At 43.8% G+C, this 17,137-nt stretch overlaps 1 protein-coding gene across 11 annotated transcripts in view; it reads left to right on the forward strand.

The window, feature by feature from the left end:
* Nucleotides 1–743: 743 nt before the first annotated feature.
* LOC147641769 (regulatory-associated protein of TOR 1-like) overlaps nt 744–17,137 on the forward strand; it is a 118,069-nt gene continuing 101,675 nt past the window's right edge. For 7 of the 11 annotated variants that reach the window (XR_015266042.1, XM_086799253.1, XM_086799272.1 and 4 more), the window contains exon 1: nt 744–2,512. Coding sequence is in view for 10 of the 11 variants with exons in the window: in XM_086799253.1 (XP_086655379.1) it covers nt 2,216–2,512 (297 nt within the window). In the remaining variant the exon portion in view is untranslated. The remainder of the gene's footprint in view (nt 2,513–17,137) is intronic. The other 4 variants (XM_086799260.1, XM_086799285.1, XM_086799294.1 and 1 more) reach the window with 2 other exon arrangements.

The following is a 17,137-nucleotide window of genomic DNA, read 5'->3' on the forward strand; positions in this document are numbered from 1 at the left end:
AACTCATTGTTATGCCTAGTTGAACAAACACTTCTTGCTTATTAGGATCAACCTCTATGTGGTTCAAAAGCCAAACAACTATGAGAATAATTGTTTGTATAACAGATGTATTTCGATAATCCATTGTCCATTTTCATCAAGCCATCTTGTCCCTCCACGTCACCTATTGCACTCATGTATGTGTAATACTTGCTGGCCAAATCTTGCAAATGAGGTGTCTTTATATTATTGAATACACATGGATTGCTAGCCTTCTTGAAATCACATCTGGTGGAAACTTGTTGTCTAGTCCTACATGGGTTGTCTTCTTCTTACGAGAAAGACAATCATTTTTCCCCTCCATCTAGGATCCCCAATGTGTTTCTTTGCTTTAGTTGCTGGCTCACTTGTGTTTTGCTGTGTCGTCATTTGTTTGAAGTACCATTGATGCGCCCATTCAAGTATGAAGCTTGGCAATTAGAGTTAGGGCATGTGAAAGCTACCTTAAAATGCCTATAGGAATGTTGAGTTTGTGGTAAATGGTGAATAGTAAGGTAACGCGTCTTCCACGTGGAGTTCATGTGCGAAACGCCTCTCAGAAAGAGACACCCGGGCTCCCTTCACACGGGCGGTCTCCCTACACCTTCGCCAGGCTGGGTCAAAAGAGTTTGGAGCATGCTGTAACTACGTGGCGCATTTTAACAGGCTGGATTCGACTGCTTAGTGGTAGTAACCAACCCATGATTAACACGTGGCCGGAATTTGGAAGGGGTGGGTTCTACGGAGATGGTGCCGGCCCTTTTGATTTGCACAGCTGCGGCGGCCAAAGCTTTTGCAGCGCAGCAGCACAGAACCCCACCTTTTCCTACGAGTACCACTTTACCCTAGCTTCTTCGTTTCTGTGTATTTGTTTTTGCGCTAACCCTAACCCTAAACCGTAGCTTGTTTCTCCATGCCTTTACTCTAACCCTAAACCCAACCCTACTTCTGCGTGCCCGCTGTCCGCCTGACCTTGGCCGTAGCCTACCCTACCTGTCTTGCCCCTTATTTAACAGAAAAGCTTCCGTGACATAGCTGGAGAACACACCTCAATACGGAGGATGCATGCTGAACGCCAAGATCAGGCCTGCCGACATCAAAGAGGACGAGCCGTGGTGCTTTCCATCTCTGTGAGCTGGCCTTTGCATTATTGAGGCTTGCTTTTCTGCGTCCATCGATCGACAGTACAGGACGACTCTCCCCCAACATCCAGTACGTCCTGCCTCTGTCAGGTCGTGATTTAGCATTCCGGATTGTTCATTTCCTTGTCTCTGAAAGGGGAAACGCATTAGCAGGCGAGCTACGGAGTGATATCTGCAGCTTTTGTGCCTGCTTTGTAGGGTTTCCACCATTTTTCCAGGGTTTTCAGCCGTTGTTTGGTCTTCTGTATTCCTGTATGATTGTTTTAAACTGGGGACCAAGGTGGAGGCGCTGCAGCGTCAGAGTCTTTAGGGTTATCCGCAGATCCTCCTAGTTGTTGGAGGTCTCCTGAGGTGTCCGAGCTCGGAAGCTGTGCCATTGTCAAGGCTTCATGTTTTTTTCTTTTGCAAGGTGAACATAAAACGGAGATTCTTGACAGCTTTTTTGGCTGGAAGGCAGCGGTAGCTCCAGGGCTAGAATGTAGGAGTACCAGGCATTTAACTTCACCGAAGCTCTGGGTGGCATTATCCCAAACTGCATGTGGATTCTGACCAAAGATTGCTGTCAGGGCTGCCGACAATGTTGCAGCACTCAACAGGGAATAATGCCTAGGGACTTGTATTCGCTTGATTAGGCGTTCAGGTATGATTTGGGAGCTCATTCAAGCAGGGAAATAGGACCTCTTTGAACGTGTTCTTTCAGATCTTGCATGAGATGCACATCGTTTTCTCAGTTGAAGCATGGTGCAGTTTTTGGAAAAGTCTTTCTTGAAAATTTTGCAGAGAAGTGCGGATATGGCCTTTCTAGCGTTTCTTTGTAGCTTCAAAGCAGATCACTATGATTTTCGGAGGTTACAGATGGTTCATTCAGAATCTACTCATCTGGGGAAAACGTGAAGTTTGGGTCACTGATTTGGTCATGTTAATGTACCCAATATGGATGCCAAGTATTGATGCATTTCTCTAACGATAACTTTAGTCCATAAATGTTCTGGTGAAAGGAAGTCAAATGGTCTGTACAACTTTCACTTCAGGAAGCTCAAAGGAGAGTCGTGTGGATGGCTCTTGGGGATTTTGTAGCTTTTAAGCAGGTGTGTGAGGGAGGAATCATGGCTAGGGAGCAGGTGCCACTGTTCTCGGCGCTTAACAACTGTGACGCGCCTGTTAGAGGGAGTCAAGGTGAGGATGCTGAGGCAGCACAAGACACAAGAAGAGAGGCGGTCAGCAATACAAGCATTGCATACCTACCTCAAACTGTTTACTTTAGTGACGTGCGTAGAGATGCCTATGAAGCGTCCGCATCAGCAGGGCCTGCTGAAAGTGGTTTGGTTTCGAAATGGAGAATGAAGGATCGTGTAAGTGCTCTGCCCTCCAAAAATGTTTTTTAATTTGGTATGAACTTTCTTGTGTTTTCTGCTGTGCGGGTTTCCCTTATTTTACATTTCAGATTTATGTGCTTTTGGAACTGAGGTCCCTTTAGTTAGTGTGTTTGTTAACCAAGAATTTTGGGTTAGGTTCCACACAAAGGGGTGCACATTTGTTGAAGGTGACTTTTGAGTGGATAGGGCTGTTTTTACAGCTGTGGACAGCATTAAGTTCCGAAGTAAGCCTTGATTGTTTAATACATTAAAACGTTTTTTGGTTGTGATGACACCTGGCCAGAGAGCTTAATGCTTTCCAGGTAGTTGCACCCATGTTGTGTACTCATATCCCGAGTTTGAAGAGAACCAATTCTGCTTTGGCAAGTCTCAATTGTGTTGCGGTTGCTAGTGCTTGCGGGGATGCACAACTACGTAGCTGATCATGAACTGCTAGATATGTGCTTCTCCGGAACAAATTGCATATGGATTTATAATGGGTCTGGTCTTCTTTTGGAGTGTGATTATGTTTTTGTGTTTATTGGCAACAAATTGCGCATCCATTGATGAAGAGGTCTATGTAGTCCTAAAGATAGACTTCGTTCGGAAAATGAGAAGATTGGCAGGTTGTACAGTTAGGCTGGTCTTTACTCTCAAAATTCCCTCCCCCCATTCCAAATGAAGAGACGAAACATTGTCATTACCACCAAGATGAGCTTGTCAACATAGCTTGTTGATTCAGGAAGGGAGAAGTTTGCTGATATAACAAGCCTTCTAAAACATATTTGGAATATATTTTCCAGAGGTTTGACAGAAACTCAGTACGAAGGGCTTTGTGTGAATATATGCTCGTGTGTGTGTGTGTGTGTGTGTGTGTGTGTGGAGATCACGTGTGAGAGCATATCTTGATACAAAGTTCTACACCCACTATTGGGCATTGATGACGTTAGTGGGGATTATCTAGTCCTTACTATGCATAATGGAGTTGATAGTTATATAGTCTTGTGGGTTGACTGCCATGAGTATATACCATGCACCTTCCTAAAAGGTGAATTTGGGCATGTTCCTAGATTCATCTAGGTATACATATTATATATAGGGGCTCAGAAGAATTGTTGAGAGGGAGCCTTGTTTGTCTTTCTACTACGAAGGAAATCATTTGCAAGATAAAAACCTTCTATACGATTTCCTAGAGTAATGTTAGCCCATATTTGAACAAAATCTGCAGCAACTTGTTTTAATGTAGATTTGAAATCCATTTTTTAATCCAATTGTTGAAATTAGCTTCGGCAAAGAGGAGGTGGGAGGGGGGGGGATAGCTTTCTAAAGCATTGTGAAGATCAAGTTGCCAGTGGCATTAGGTTTTGCTCCTTGATATACAACATAATTTTACTTTTATATTTGGGATTCGACAATGTTTAACCATAATAAAACATCCTAGGACCATGTGTATTGGGTGCATCCTTACTTATTTAGAATTTGGCAAACTACTTACATCACTTAAACATTTAACAATTGTAATGATATGCCAAGATCACTTCACACATGTAATAAATGAATTAAAAAACAAACAAATCTATGTATGATAATTATTACATTGGGTGAAGATGGCTACCACTTTCTAGTACCAGGTGGTTTAGATGTCTTCAACTGCATCTTAGTTGCATGGTATTAAATTAACTGGTTGTTACGTACTCGAGGCTAGCCCCAAGGTTAAATTGAACTTGGGGATTAGGTTGGATAATATGTGGGTTAGGGTGCTCAAAAGATTAGAAAAAGCAAGCTGATTATAAGGGTAAAGACTCATCAGTTACTAAAGCGACTTATAAGTTAATAATTACGTAAGTATAGCTTCTACTTTACAAGTGAGGGTTATGTGATGAGTGGATTGTTGTATTGTACTGTCATGTGACAAGATGGTATGTGCCTAGACCATGGGCGCCATCCACTCGCGATTGTCCATCCTTGATGCAAACGATCCACCAATGGGGGCAAGTACTCGTGGTACGAGATGCTAGGGGTGAGTGGTATGGCCCGTATGGACGAGCCTTAGAGCACATATGCTTGGGGGGTATCGTGTGTCGTATTGGATCCATGATCGGGTGGTGAGCTAGCTTGGGGAACCCTAATTTAGATAATTCTTGTGCTTGTCCTATGTTTAGATGGTTTCCATCGCGCGAGTCCCAAGTCGGTTGTGTGAACCCTTGACCTTGGTGTTGCAAAGTAGTCTTGAAACATTTTGTTGCTGTGGATTATATTCGTGAGTTTGAAAGGCATGTGGAGTGCTTTGCAAAGAAGAAAGGTGAGTAGGTAATAGACTACCAAACTTGTTTTTGGAAGCTGTTTGCTTAGTCACTTAGCTCGGAACTCTACTGGAGAGAGTTGTACTTACGACTCCCCCACTAGTATTGTTCTTCTCCTTTGTGGCCTTAACAACTGCTCTATCTTCTAATCATGTTGTTGCTTAACAACTGCTCTACAATCCTTTGAAACCTTCCCATATCTCAAGGATTGTAGCAATAGGAGCGGCGTCCGAGATATCATGGGGTTGATATGCACGAATGCCCGAGTGCAAGGACAATTTCAAGACATCCACAAGCCATTTCACTTGCTCCAATTGTCGAATAGTCTCCAAGAGCATAATTTGTTGCGCCAATGCAGGACTCCTCTTCACTCTTCACAATGTTGGTTAGTCATCACATGAGGAGAGTGAACAAAGCCAAATGGAGTCCTTTATGTTTGGTTTGGTGTTACATTCCTAATTGGGCCAAGTCCAGTATTAACTTCGGGCTATACGATCGCTAATTGGGCTGAGTCTAGGATGAATTGTGGGTTGGATGACCTAAGAGGGTTGGGGCTAAACTTTAGATTTGGGGTTGGGCTTACGGTGGGAGGCAAGAGCTAGCCAGGGTGAGGTCTAGATAGTTTTGGGTCAAGTCAAAGGTAGTCCGGTGGCTCAATAAGGCAAAAATCCTAAGTATAGGGCTGAATTCTAATTATCATTGTAATTGGTCTATAAAAGAGTACCTAGGGGCATGATCCCCGGGTCTAGGAGTAGATGTGGAGTATGTCTTGGTGGTATAGGATGCCAGGGCCTATTGCCTTGGTAGGGTTGACTCAGGGCTATCTAAACCTCAGGCTTGGGAACTTATGGTTGGAGGCGAGTTGCTAGCCAAATTCTACCGTAGTCATCATCATCGGATGTGAAGCAGTGTGACATGCACTTGCTTTGTGGAAGCGTTTTAATGAAAAGATATTAATGCTTAACACTCGCTGAAAACTGAATTGCAAAGTTCAAGGTTGAGAGAAGCACACATGAACACCATATTGGGTCCCAATCCACCCTTTTAAGGGCCGCCACCTTATAGGTGTATTTGCTTGCAAGAAAATGAGGTACAAGACTTGACTTACTTGCTGTCCACGGGATTGCACAATACCTAGACCTTCTTGGACCTTATGGACCTGCCTTTGGGCTGATTTGGAGCCTCTTAGGCTGTGTTAGGCTGCTCGCAGAGCCTCCCAGATGGTACCTGATTTGGGCGCCCCTTTTGGGTGCGCATTGCTGCCTTATAGGCTACCCCCGATGTCCGTTTTGTTGCGCTGAAGATGGGCTGCGTTTTCGCTCTATTGGCTGCCTTGATGATGTGCGTTAGATGGCTGCTCTTTGCTTGGTGATCTGGTTGCCCTCCTTATGCACTGCGCTTGCCCCTTGGCTGGGAGTAATACTCTCCTTGCTTACCTTTGGCTGAGAGCATGGTCACCATGAAACTCGTTTTGGTGGCCTTGAAACTCGTTTCACGTCTCGGTGTTGAAACGTTTCGTGTGCATCACTGAAACCATTTCGTTTCATGTGGAGCAAAAAGTTGTGATATTTTCTATGGTTTAGCCTCTCTCTATATGTAACATGTGGAAGCTCTGGGAGTTCTTTCAGCCCTAAACACCACTGAGAACATGATGATGCAAAAACGCAGACAGAAGGGAGAGTAGAGAGAGAGAGAAATGGCTGGAAATTCAGTATATTTTTGATGGTACAAAAAGGTACCTACAATCTACAGCCTTAGGTTGCCGTCTTGAAAAGGTGAACATCACCAAAACACCGACCCTAAGGACCCACTCCTTATGGGAGTGAATGATTACAATGAATACCACACTTGCCCTTTTATAGGCCACTGGACAAATGAAACGTTGGTCGACTGCTGGTCGGCCAACCGACTGGGCTTGGTTTCTCCATTAATGCAGCGCTTGCAGCCGCCTTTGCTCTTGTACAGTCAACTCCACTATCTTGCAGCCGAATGAGCCCTCCAAGTCCAACCTACTGCCATATCTGTACTTTGTGCTCCAAATCCTAGCTCTAATGATCTTTTTCTTGGCTGCCCCTTCTGGATTAGCTCTAGGAATGTTCATGGCAATGCTTGCACATGACATCCCCCTCTACTAAACTTGATGATGGGATTCCAACTTTTTCCTTGGATGACTGTCATCATCCCACTCTATTCCTGGAGTCCCTTTGTCATCCATCCAACTATGGCAACCCTTTTCACTGAAAACCCGGCCCGGTCTCCAAACCACTCTGACTCTAAATAATATCTATGCATCTGTTCCATCTAGTCCCCAATCCATTCTTGCCCTGACTTTGAACACTGTCTTGGTCTTCATTCCTGAGAAATGAGTTTGGCACTCTCACATCACCCCTTGGAGGATAATCCTCCCTTGGGACCGTTGCCCGAGAACCTATCTGGCTCACAGGACTGCCATCCCCTCTGGCTTTGTGGAACACCATCAACAAACCTCGTGGGAGCTCTTCCCGATCTTGTGTTCCTTGCCTTGGGCTTTGTATCTGTGTACTTTCCTGTACCTTGGACCTGTACACCATCATATGGGATTGAATCAGTGTTTAGCTTTGCTGAGCTTGATGCTCTGATACCAATGTAACACGTGGAAGCTCTGGGAGTCTTCTTTCAGCCCTAAGCACCACTAAGAACATGCTGATGCAAAAACGCAGACAGTAGGGGGGAGAGAGAGAGAGAGAGAGAGAGAGATGGCTGGAAATTCAGTATATTTTTGATGGTACAAAAAGGTACCTACAATCTATAGCCTTAGGCTGCCTTCTTGAAAAGGAGAACATCACCAAAACAATCCTAGTCTAGTGACCCTAAGGACCCACTCCTTATGGGAGTGAATGATTACAATGAATAGCACACTTGCCCTTTTATAGGCCATTGGACAAATGAAACGTTGGCCGACTGGGCTTGGTTTCTCCATTAATGCAGCGCTTGCAGCCGCCTTTGCTCTTGTACTGTCGACTCCACTATCTTGCAGCCGACTGAGCCCTCCAAGTCCTCCAAGCCTTGCTCCAAGTCCAACCTACTGCCATATCTGTACTTTGTGCTCCAAATCCTAGCTCTAATGATCTTTTTCTTGGCTGCCCCTTCTAGATTAGCTCTAGGAATGTTCATGGCAATGCTTGCACCAGCACTTCTCTCGCTCTCTCTCTCTTACGCGTTCGCGTTCAACCAAAAAAACATCGTGCTTTTTCTGTTTTCTCTCAATATTTTTAAGCCTTTCACTTCCCTTCTTTTATGTCTCTTTTGCTCTCCTTTCTTCAATGGTGACATTATATCAATATATTTTCATATTGTCATGCATATATTGTTTCGATCTCCCGTTTCATTGTGCACCTATCCACATTTGAAACGTTTCTTTCCAAAATAGATCGTTTCGGCAGCGAAACGTTTCAGCAATGAAACGTTTCGTGGTGACCTTGGCTGAGAGGTATCTGCTATAGAGGATAGCTAAGATAAGATGCCTTCTCTTGTCCTAGATCTGCCCTATATATAGGTTGGATCTTGAGTTGCTTCACAACTCTACGTGATTCCACCTTGGCCTTTGTCAATGTTGCCATGATCTTTCTCCATTTTGCCATTAGCTTGTCAATGAGAGGCTTGGCAAATTCTTAAAGCTGTATGTGCTTTTCCTCGCATCACTGACAATTTTCTTACCTGGCCTCTCGTATCTGATTGCTCTCCTCCAACTAATAAATCTTGGAGTTGTTTGAGCTCTTTTTGCCTTCGTTGAGACCCCTTCTTGCAAATCTCCTCCTTTGGCCAATGCCTTTCCGTCATGTCTCCAAAGCTCCACATGTGTTAACATCTGTTAGAAATCCATGTTTTGTATATGTCGTAGATGTATGTGAAGGAAAACAAACATCCTTTTGTGGCTAAGGACTAGGTCAAGATTCCATCCTCGCGTGATGGAGGAAGGGTGGGTGCAGCCAATTTGTTGCTGTGGATGGTTGCCTACTGTGTGTTGTCCTATAGCTTGAATAGGGCTGCGTTTTTGCCATCTACTGTAGGATGTCTTGCTGCATGAATAGGTTTACGTTTTTGTTGAATCTGGCCGCTCTTATACTCTCCCAGATGTGGTCTTTGAGTGCCCAACACTGGATCTCCCTCATGCGCCTTCTTCCACTCCTCTGTGGTGTTACCAAAGCATCAAAATATAGGTTGCTGATATACAAAAAACGCAACGCGCGCAAAAAAAGTTCTATTTTTTTTGGGAAAAAAAGTGGCGTGGAGCTTATGACGTGGTGATGGTGATGTGGCATTGACACATGGCAAGAAAGCAGTGCAAGGTCACCTTACAAGCTTGGAATGATGCGACTAGTTTTTGGAAAGCAAAAGATTAAAAGCTTTTTAAAAACTAAAAAGAGAACAACTTTTATTATTAAAAAGATGCTTTTTGGACTATAAGTGAGTTTTAAAGCGCTTTTCTCAAGTGCTTTTGTGCAAGAACTATAAATTCAACATTGCGAAGTTTTCGTCCAAGTTGCAGCTAGTTGATATTGTGTTAATTCTTTCTATCTTTAGTGGTGCATATGCCCTATCAACTACCTTTTTGTTGTAATAATTATTTCTATTTGTTATGATCCTTAGTGCTAGGCTTCATTATGGCTAAGTCTTCCCTGTATCTCTGGAGCTCTTATAGAAACTCAGTACATAGACCTTTGTATAAATGTATGCTCTTGTAAGTGTGTGTGTGCACACGCGCACGTGGAGTGTGTGTGCGAGCATATATTAATACCAAGTTCTACATCCACTATTGGACATTGATGACGTTAGTGGGGATGTCATAGTATCTACTCTATACTAAGCATGATGGAGTTGATGGTTTATTTTCTTGTGGATGACTACCATGAGGTTATAAATTGCACTTTCTTATAAGGTGAATTTGGGCATGTTCTTGGATTCATCTGGGTATATGTTTATGCTATATTAGTGGACATGCAAATTTCACATTTTGAAGTTTTTGTTATGATCCTCAGTGCTAGGCTTCATTATGGCTGAGTCTGCCTTGTATCTCCGGAGCTCTGACAGAAACTCAGTACATAGACCTTTGTATAAATGTATGGTCTTGTAGGTGTGTGTGTGGGAGCATATATTAATACCAAGTTCTACACCCACTATCAGGCATTGATGATGTTAGTGGGGATGTCGTAGTATCTAGTCTATACTATGCATGATGGAGTTGATGGTTTATTTTCTTGTGGATGACTACCATGAGGTTATAAATTGCACTTTCTTATAAGGTGAATTTGGGCATTTTCTTGGATTCATCTAGGTATAGGTATATATATATATATATATAAATTCAACTATTCTCTCATTGTTGAGACATGTAAAAAGACAAGAAAGCTCTCTAGCTCTAAGAACTTGTACTCAAGACTCCTCCAAGGAGTTTTATCCAATATAACTCGGAGAGGGGGGGTTGGCCCAAGGCTATTTCGACCCCGAGTGTGGTGTCTTCTCTCTCTACTCTCTCTCTCGTTTATTTTCAGGTTTTTCAAGGTTTTACGTATGAAATTATTGTTTTCTTGAAGGTAAGCTAAGTACCCATGCCACAGCTCTTACGAAATCCTGTTTCATGTGGTGTATTTGAAGCACCAACGTGGAGCATATGCCCTCATATGTAAACGCTACCTTGTCTGCCTCCTCTGTCCACAAATTGGCCAGCATGTAGCACCCGCTTGGAGGCACCCTTCGAATGCGTTGGTGTGGATGGCTAGCCGCCTATTGTCTGTTGTCCTACAGCTTGAATGGGGCTTGGTTTTTTTTTTTTGGCCTATTGTGATGTCCTACAACTTGAATAGGTATGTCATTTTGATGACTTACTCCCCCAAATTCGGCCTTTGAGTGTCCACTATTGGACCCTTGTGATGCACCTTCTTCCACCTTTGTTTGGTTGCGTTTGAAGCACCAACATGTTGCACATACCCATATATGTAAACACTACCATGTTTGCCCCCTCTATCCACAAGCTGGTTGGCCTATAGCACTGTGTCCACAAACTGACCGGCCTATAGCAGTGCACCAACATGTTGCACATACCCATATATGTAAACGCTACCATGTTTGCCCCCTCTATCCACAAGCTGGTTGGCCTATAGCACTGTGTCCACAAACTGACCGGCCTATAGCAGTGCAAGGTGTTCCATGACCAAGCACTATCTAACATGGAACCACCTAGGAGCGAGGCTTAAGGCTCATGTCCTAGCCATAGAGTCCTTTGGACTCACCCCTAAGCTAGAGGCCATAGCTACATCCTTGGAGAAGCTCCCCCATAGTAAGACCTTGCGTCCCATACCACCAAGCTACACCCTACAATTGTCGTCTTGTAGTGAACATCCCTGATGGGCCGTACTCAACGATGTCAAACCAGACAATTGTAATAACTTTTGAGCCTAGGTTTCACTTATAAAGGCCATTGGGCTTTATAATTAGCCCTAGTGCTTTTATAAGCTTTTAGGCTTTAGCCCTACAATTACTTACAACTGTGTCTCCAAATAAAGCCTCTTCCCACGTTAGGAATATCTCTCAACTAGGCGTTTCGTGTCCGGCCTCTGGCACGATACCACACTATTGTACACCTATCATGGATGTAACATACTTCCCTCCCTGAGGAACATTGATTTCCTCAGCAATGAAGTCGAGGAATCGGACTTTGATATTCCTTACAGATTCCCACAGTCTTTTGTATGAATGTATGCTCTTACGTGTGTGTGGTGTGTGTGGTGGGTGTGTGTGTGTGTGTGGGAGTGTCACCATTTGGTCCCTTCACCAGTCTTGACCAATGTTTCACACACTGAGCAGAACCAAGGTGTGAACGGGTATTTCCAATAGAAGAAAGCTGGAGCATTAATTGGCAAAGTTTGGCTTGAAAGATGGCTTCTGAGCAAAAGCAACATGAGATTTTCATCGTTAAAGTGACTTATAATGTTTATAAGTCAGTGTTTTCACACATCATTAATGAAGGGCTGGACATATTATTTTCTTGGGCATGCATATGTGGATAGGAGGTGCCGCCTAGAGCAAACTTAGGCTACAAGCCTGGGAAAAGGCAGAAAAGTTGATATTTTGGGTTGAAACTTGATCGAATAGGGTGTCGTTCGCAATGACAAGGAACGTTAGCTGGAAACGCGAGCACAAGTGCGGTGCAATATTTTCATTTTGGTGGGCATCAAGCCAAGAAAAGCGTAAAGCTGATATTTTTGAACAAGTTCATGTATTTTGGGCTAAAAGGGAAAGCACAGCTGTTATTGAGCTAGTCGACTCTATTTATGCCAGGATTGGGGGCTATTTTTGATCATGCACATTCGTCCTCAGCCTATTGGAGTTTCTCTCTCTTCTCTGTTGGCCGACGCAACCTTCTCTCTCTCTCCTCTCTTGTGCTGGTTGTACAGCAGCTTTTGGTGTTGTTTTTGTGTGCTGGCCATACATCAGGCAATCGTTTACTCTCTCTTCCGAGTGTTGGCCATACACCTGCTGTTTGATGGTCGTACGGATATGTTCGTACAGCAACAGAATCTCTCTCTCTCTCTCTCTCTCTCTCTCTCTCTCTTCTGGCCTTGTTATGGGCAGATTTGGGGCTGTTTTAGAGGAATTTGGGATAGTTGTGAGAGCTCTTCTGGGGCTGATTTGAGGATCTGTTTGGGGATTGTTTTTTACTCCGTATCGAGCAGTTTTATGGATTGTTTATGAGCTAATTCAAGGGATTGTTTTGAGACAGTTTTCGAATGGCTTTTGGTGCTGTGTTTTTATCTTGGCACTCAATAGATATCTGGGCAAGAGATTTGCTGATGCTTTGTGGAAAATCTGGTGCTGTATGCACCTGCACCTTGGTTTATTGTAAAAGCTTCTATCTGAATAAAGAAGTTCCTATGGGGGACGGGCCGGTCCGGCTCATTGCTTCAATTGTACTTTCAAGCTTTGTGTCCGGTATTTGAAGTGTTGGTCTATTATTGTTCCGAGTCTCCTATTTGGACAGGGAGCATATATTGATACCAAGTTCTACATCCATTATTGGGCACTGATGACGTTAGTGGGGATCTGGTAGTATCTAGTCCATACTATGCATGATGGAGTTGATGGCTTATTGATGACTACCATGAGGTTATAAATTGCACTCTCTTATAAGGTGAATTTGGGCATGTTCCTAGATTCATCTAGGTATATCTCTCTCTCTCCACTTATTCAAGTACCCATCATAAGCAGAGTGTCTTGTATGCTTGGTAGGTTTATCTAGAACCTCTTCGGGTTCTCAAGGATATATGTGGTTCACTCTTCTCGGACTAATTCTTGAATATGAACAATTGTTTTGGAATCGTCTAATCGTGCTTTCACTTTACTGACATTATAGTCAAAACGAACTATTATCTCTTGAGGAAGTTCCAGTGATACACAACATCACTAATCTTACTTTCGATCCTAAAATCAAAATGACCTCAAAACTTGGAAGACAACTTGTACTGTTTCCTTGACACTCATTACACTTCCTTACAAAATCCTCCACATTTGATAGCATCTGTGGCCAATAAGAACTCTCACTTGACTAATGCAAGAGTTCTTTGAATGCCTGGCATAGTAATGAAACGCGTTTCATTGCAACTATATGAAACGTTTTATACGTTTGAAACGCGTTTCATTGCAATTGTAGGAAACGAAATGTTTCATACGTTTCTTGCTACTTGGGAAAATCAATTAGCGTTTTTTAAATCCAGAGAGCCGGTTTTTCGAAAAGACGCCTACATGCATCTGTGAAACAGTTTGAAGGAGCTCTTGCCTTGCACAAATCAGCCCCTACCAGTCGTGTGCGCACTTCCTAGGTTTCGTGCATGCCATCTCTTGGGTTAGTTGTGTTGGTTTGTTCCTTTTTTCTTTGATTTTGCAAAAAAAAAGATTTTGAAATTTGGGGGTTTTCATGCCAGGGTGTCAATCCAGCCGTGCCTTTGTCAAGATGCCTCGCACCAAGGATGCCATGTGGGTCCATGTCACTCCTGTATCAAAATATGGTGGTTCAGGCACACAAAAGTGGAAATGCAATTTTTGTAGGGTTTGCTCAGGAGGGGATCCATAAATGCCAGTCTCTCTCTAGGGATAGGGGTCAGCCACTCCTAAGGAATAGCAGAGTCGATGTCGAAGCTAAGTCTGTCTCTACCTCGGATCCCCGTCCTGAGCCTCCGGGGGAAGCTATCTGAATGCAAGCCAATCTCCAAGGGATCTAGCAATTCCTGTGCTCAACGCTCCCTAGGATACATGAGGCCCGACCCCTAGCATGTGGCCACTAGGTAAACGGATTAGATCCCAAGCTCGTAGTAGATTGGCGGCAAATCTATCCTCAAAAGCTAGGTTGAAGATGTAGGCCTGCATCTCCGTGAAGATGCATCTAGTGCTCTGCGGCCAAGGACCTCCCAAGGCTTGGAGTACGAGCTGAAATTTTGGCCAAGAGGAGGTCCTTCCAAGACTCATCGCCTGGGAAAAGTCCTCTAACAATCACCTTGCCCACTAGGGCATGGCTGTAAATGGTGAGGTTGATGATGCCTAGGTTCCCTCTGGCGCGGTTGTAAGACCACTCTCCAGGTCGCCTTGGGCCGGGCAAGCCTCCCATTGCTGCTAGCCTACAAAAAATTGCGGATCAACCACTGAACCTAACGAATGCAGGCCTGAGAGAAGGCTTAGCAAGAAGTAATATACCACATGGTGGCAAGAAGGACCTACCACTCGGCCAGCTAAAGAAAGCCTTGTTGAACTCCAAGACAAAAGCTTCTTCCGAATGCTCAGAAGAAGAGGGGCTAGTTGATGCCCACCGAGCATCCGAGATAACGGTCTAGAGTGCCCCTCCAGATCCACTGAAAAGTCTCAACTGGATGCCAAGTCAAGGTGGGTGGAGAGCCTACCCTAAAACCACGACTTGTGCCAATTGATCTGCGCTCCTGATACCAATCATGCCCTCGCGACCACAAGCCCACTCATCCACATAGAATCTATGAAGTTGAGAAAGATTGGGCTCGGTGCTCCTCCTACCAGACCGCGAGAAGCACGGACTCTCGGGGCCGCGTCCAAACTCTAGCAAGTGCCAAGGGTCCAGTAGGGTCAGCTCCTCCCCGAGACAAAAACTATAGCCATGCCTCCTTTGGGCCTATCCTCTGCTGACTGTATCGTGTTAAAGTCCCCACCCATGCACCAAAAGTCAGCCTAAGAAATGGGCTCCCGAACTATACTCGAGAAGGCAACTACAAGATTATCGCAAGTGGGGGTTTGTGCAACCAAGTAAGTCTCTATTCTGCATAGATTACAAGGTTCTTAACAAACTCACAGTGAAGAATGGGTATCCATTGCAATTTGCAACACATGGGTGATCTCATGGATCAGCTTCGGGGAGTGAGGTGCTTCACTTATCGATTTGAGGTCCGGTATCATCACATCATGATTTAATCTGAGGATGTTCCGAACAAGATTTTTCGTACTCGATACAGTCGCTGTGAGTTTTTGGTCTTGTAGTTTGGTTTGACCAGTGCTCCAACTACTTTCCAACACATAATGACTGATTTATTCGTCCATATCTTGAAAAGTTTGTCGTAGTATGTCTCGATGACATACTTATTTATAGTAAGTCATTGCATGAGCATGTGAGGAGTGTCTTGCAAATATTGAGACAGGAGAAGCTCTATATAAAGGAATCCAAGAGCGACTTTTTTAAAACACAGCTCCTTTATTTGGGTCATATCATCACTTAGGATGGTATATGTGTAAACCTCGACAAAATGATTAGGTTCTTAAGTGGCCAATGCCGCAGACTATACGCGGTGTGAAATCCTTTTTGGGTTTTACAAGCTTCTTTCGAAAGTTTATCCGAAATTATGCCAAGATTGCTGCTCCATATGCTGAATGCTGATGATGATGAATGTTCCCTTCTCCAATGTTGCAGTCCACCCTTTGGCTGATGGCTTTCCTCTATGTAGGAGGCAGGAGAATGACTGATTGCTGAATGCTTAACTGTATGCTGAATCTGCTGTCTATGACTGTATGCTGCCTATGATGCCCTTGCTCTTCAGGACAAAAATGCTGAGAAGAGAAGGTGATCTGAATGAATGATGCGCTTTGCTTATATATGAATATTGATGCTGGTCGGGTAGAAGGTTGCTGTTGGCCAGATCTCAATGACCCATAAATGCTAGAAAAAGCCATTATAACTGCTGTCAGCTGGTGTAAACTGCTGTCCATACCAGTCGGCTGCCCACAATACTTGCTCCATGCTTGAATGCCATGCTTAATGCTGAAATTCCAGGATAATACTTGATGCTCATGAATGCTATCCGCTTGATGCTTATGAGTGCTAAGAATGCCATGTCACTTGTACACCGACTGGGTGTGCACGGATGTCAATAATCTACGAAGAAAAATTATCTTTGAGTGTCATGATGTTCCAAGTGCAGGGCATCCAGGCATCATAGTTGCCAAACGTTTCATGAAGCGTGTTTCATAAATGTTTCCCAGACATTTCAAAAACGTTTCATACAAAAAGGGGGTACAAGCCCCAAAATTTATATACAAGTTTATAATATGTTAAAAATATGTTGCCTTTGTCACAAAATTCCTTACAGCTTCTATTTTTCTACTGTTCATGTGTGGCATGTGGAGCATGACATGACATACATGTATGGTTGGTGTAGCTTGACATGGTGTGTCTGTGTGGCATATGGAGCCTGACATGACAGCATGTATGGCTGGTGTAGCGTGACATGATAGTACATGTGTGGCTTGTGGGACCTGACATGGTGTACATGTATGGCCATGGAGCCTGACATAATGAAAGTCTCTGGGACTAGCTATCTTGGAGATCTCGTGTATTTATGTTCTAGGAAGGTTCCGGAAAGATCATGAGCCCTCGACATTTTATCGGATACAACTGAGCAGATGGGTGTTTCTTCCAAGATAATTGCACTCGTGTGTGCATGACTTTGATTTTATCTTTGGATGACTTGTCTTGTTTTCCTCGACAATGCTTGAGATTTCTGCCTGTGTTGTCCACGGGGCTGGGGACGCCTGGGCACCTTGTGGATGTGTATGTGCACACCTGTTTGGGACTGACAGGTGGTCTACATGTGTTTTGCAGGTGGTAAGTATTCCCAAAAACTCAATTTACAGCTTTATAAGTTCACATGTTAATAATTATGGATGCAGGTTCACACTCACTTATAAGTGACCGGACAACTTATAAGTGAGTATAGATTGAGCAGGACTTTTTTAATACACGTGGCATCGGCGAAAGACCGAGCGCTGGACATTA

This window comes from Cibotium barometz, chromosome 1, assembly GCF_041138505.1.
Source record: "Cibotium barometz isolate CiBa-2024 chromosome 1, ASM4113850v1, whole genome shotgun sequence".
NCBI classification, from domain to species: domain Eukaryota; kingdom Viridiplantae; phylum Streptophyta; class Polypodiopsida; order Cyatheales; family Cibotiaceae; genus Cibotium; species Cibotium barometz.